This window comes from Crassostrea angulata, unplaced genomic scaffold (genome assembly GCF_025612915.1).
Source record: "Crassostrea angulata isolate pt1a10 unplaced genomic scaffold, ASM2561291v2 HiC_scaffold_397, whole genome shotgun sequence".
Classification (NCBI taxonomy): Eukaryota; Metazoa; Mollusca; class Bivalvia; order Ostreida; family Ostreidae; genus Magallana; species Magallana angulata.
The window spans coordinates 1-3,555 of record NW_026441950.1 but is presented as its reverse complement, the minus strand read 5'-3'; the positions used below and the strand labels follow the sequence as shown (position 1 = coordinate 3,555).

The following is a 3,555-nucleotide window of genomic DNA, read 5'->3' as shown; positions in this document are numbered from 1 at the left end:
TTGAAACCGAGTTGTACTGGAGTATGATGAGGGATTTGATGAAAAGCCTAGAAGAGATTGGGAATTTACTATACTTGGACCAGTCAGTACACTCATTAATGGTTGGGGTGCAGAAGGGTCCATGGGTTTCTCACTCATCCTTCCTGTTTCAGAGGTCTGGTTACTGGGTAATCTTGAAGAATGTTGGTTATAAAACTGACTCTCTGGGTTTTGGACTAGACTAGCTGGTGCAGGGGGAGGGCCTCTGAATTCTGTGTTCGTGACTCTTGGGGGAGCACGTATCTGTGGAACTGTCTGTTCCATCTTTGGTTTACTTTTGGTCACTTTGCTTTTGATATACTTCTCACCTGCTTCTGTCAGAGAATAAACGACATCTGATCCCGATTTAGTTGCAGATACATAGTTTAGTTCCTGACATTTCTTAAGACATTCCTCAGTATCTGATTTATCCATCTGAGCTTTCTTAGAAATAATAAAGGACACCACTCCATTTTGGTTGCACAGAGACAATCCTTTTAAAACACTGTAAATCTTTTGTGTAGAAGAATCTTCCATATCACAAGAGTTTGTGGATGCAACACAAGTTTCATCCTCATACCGAGTAGCTGTGTCGTCGTTCGGACTGGGAAGAATAGGTGTGGACTGACAGAGAGGTGACATAGTCCCTGTGTTCACATCCATCTCATTCTCTGTACTTGGCCAGTCACTTCCATCATCAACACTTGTGAAGCCTTGGTTCCTCAGGACCCTTCTGGCATCATTTATTTGATCAAAACCCAGACTAGGTTCTGATTGTGAAGACTCGTATCCTACCTCAGACAACTGTGAACAACTCACATTTCCCATGAAAGGGTCATCATCACTGACATCATTACTTTCGCATTTAACGTTTCCTGGGTGTAAACTCATTGGCTGCACAAAATCTACTTCTTGCACTGAAAACCCTCCCATAGTTTGCTGCGGTTCACTCTTAATTCTTGTCCCAAATCCAACAATTCCAGGATCATTTAATAACGCTGCCTGCTGTGATTCCCCATCAGAATTTAGGGTCCACATCACCTTCTCTCCTTCACACATTCTCACGATCCCGTTCTTCTCCATTCTGTAAAGTACAGGATTGATTTCTGAAGAAGATTTAAATCCCAGTCCTTTGGCAATGTCTATTGTTTTCACGGGCATCCTCTTAGATTTGAGATACTCCAAAATTGATTGTACATGACGTTGATCAACAGTCTGTGAAGAAATAATAAATTATCAATATAAAGTATATCGAACACTGTATAAGTTTTAGTATGAATTGATATTCTGGTTTAGCAAACTCTTTTTATACTAGTCTTGTACATAAAAATGTGCCTTTTCCCCTGTACAATCTGCCCCAGGCCCTGCCAATAGCCATTTTGGGGGGCAACAAAGTTACTAGATATGCATCTTATCTACAACATTTATATTTTTCTGAGTTTACATATTACAATGTTCAACTCTCACCTGTAATGGTCAAGTTTGATTTTAATTGCTGGCTCTTACGCTTTAATATATTAAGACTGAGAAAGTGAAAGTAGGATTTTCCAAAATCACCAATAATCAATTGAACAAGATCTATAAATAAATGTAGATGCAAAATATTACCTTATTCCTTGAAATATTCTTTTTTGGAGATGTGGGACGGTATTTTAACTTGCTGTTTTGCGACCATACTGGCGCTCTTATTGCCAATCCATAATCCCTCAACTTCCAAACAGGAGGAACATTAGAAACTTGTGATATGGCGTTTGCTCTTTTAAGTGAATAAAGAATTTGATTAATGCATTTTTTATCTGCTCCAAGATTCTGAACTATTTCCTTTAAGCTACTTGTTCCGTCGTTAGAATTCCGTAAATGCTCCACGATGCGTTTTCGCAGGGCTTCTCTTTGCGCCATGGCTTTTCTTTCATTATGTTTTCGACGTAAACATCCGGTAGTTTCGTTTTTCAGCACACTCGGAGTGCTTCTCGCTTTTACCATGTTTCCGAAGGGCGGATCCAGGAATATCCAGATGAGAAGGGGGTGGGATGCGTGGAATTTTTTTTTATATATGTGTTTAGGTGAATGGGACAACTGTCGAAATTTATTTTTGATAAAAGTACAAATACAAATACAAATACAAATATTTTATTGGCACAAACACAATTACAACTAGAGCAGAGCTCGTGGCAAAGCCCCGAGCACAGTAGCTGCAGATCTGTAGCTCTCTGGTTGAATAAATTCGGATAGACAAACCAGAGAGCTACAGTTCCAAGCGTTGTAAAAACCTCCGATTTACGCCGCCGTTTTTGTGTCGCTCGCTTCGGGAATTATATCCGACTTTAAAAGCATTCAACCGCCTAAAAAATTGGATTTATTAATTAAACATATAGTTTACCCTAACTCTGCTAACATTGTTTTCCTTTCAATGGTTCACAACGGCCATCCTTCGCCTTGGAATGTCATCGTTTTAAAAAACTCGCCTTATGACAACCATGTTTACCTAGTAGCGAGATCTCGGGTGCGTCGATTTACCCAAATGGACCCAAATAAACCCAAATGGACCCAAATGGCGATTAAAGTGGAAAACAATTATAATAAAATCCTTATTACTAATATTATCAGTTGTTTTAGTCATTTCATGGGGTTGTTAGCCGTTATTAAGAAAAATAAAGACCCAAATGGCGACCCAAATGGCGATTCAAGCGGAAAACAATTATAATAAAATCCTCATAATTTAGGGAAATTTGGAAAAATAAAAGCCGAAGGTCCAAAACAATAATTAAAATTATTTCAGTATATCTTTAAAAATTGTTTTTGAAAAATAAAGATGAGCATTTTATCTCGATTTGTAAAAGTATATAATGTATGTAATTACATGTATATTCAAATAATATAAATATATATATTATATAAAAATAAAACAACTTTTTAAAGTAATTTTAATTATTGTTATGGACCTTCGGCTTTTATTTTTCCAAATTTCCCTAAATTATGAGGATTTTATTATAATTGTTTTCCGCTTGAATTTGGGTCCATTTGGGTAAATCGACGCACCCGAGATCTCGCTACTAGGTAAACATGGTTGTCATAAGGCGAGTTTTTTAAAACGATGACATTCCAAGGCGAAGGATGGCCGTTGTGAACCATTGAAAGGAAAACAAAGTTAGCAGAGTTAGGGTAAACTATATGTTTAATTAATAAATCCAATTTTTTAGGCGGTTGAATGCTTTTAAAGTCGGATATAATTCCCGAAGCGAGCGACACAAAAACGGCGGCGTAAATCGGAGGTTTTTACAACGCTTGGAACTGTAGCTCTCTGGTTTGTCTATCCGAATTTTTTCAACCAGAGAGCTACAGATCTGCAGCTACGAGCACAGGGGCATCGTATCCGCTCTACACTATATGACATATATATAATTATTATATATATGTCATATAGTGTAGAGCGGATACGATGTCCCTGTGCCCCGAGTAGGTCTTCCGTTGTTGCTGCGAGTTGAAAATATATGTTATATGGTGTCAAACGATTATAATTACTATACTTTCAGTTCT

General features: G+C 37.7%; 1 protein-coding gene across 1 annotated transcript; it reads right to left on the bottom strand.

Annotated features, from left to right (window-relative positions):
• Positions 1-6: 6 nt before the first annotated feature.
• On the bottom strand, positions 7-1,926 carry LOC128170184 (uncharacterized; the record flags this gene model as incomplete). The annotated part of the gene is made up of 2 exons (XM_052836118.1): positions 1,627-1,926; positions 7-1,233 (listed from the first exon to the last, which is right to left on the bottom strand). Coding segments are annotated over exons 1-2 (1,518 nt in total), but the record flags the coding sequence as incomplete, so codon positions are not given.
• Between the last annotated feature and the right edge of the window lie 1,629 nt (positions 1,927-3,555).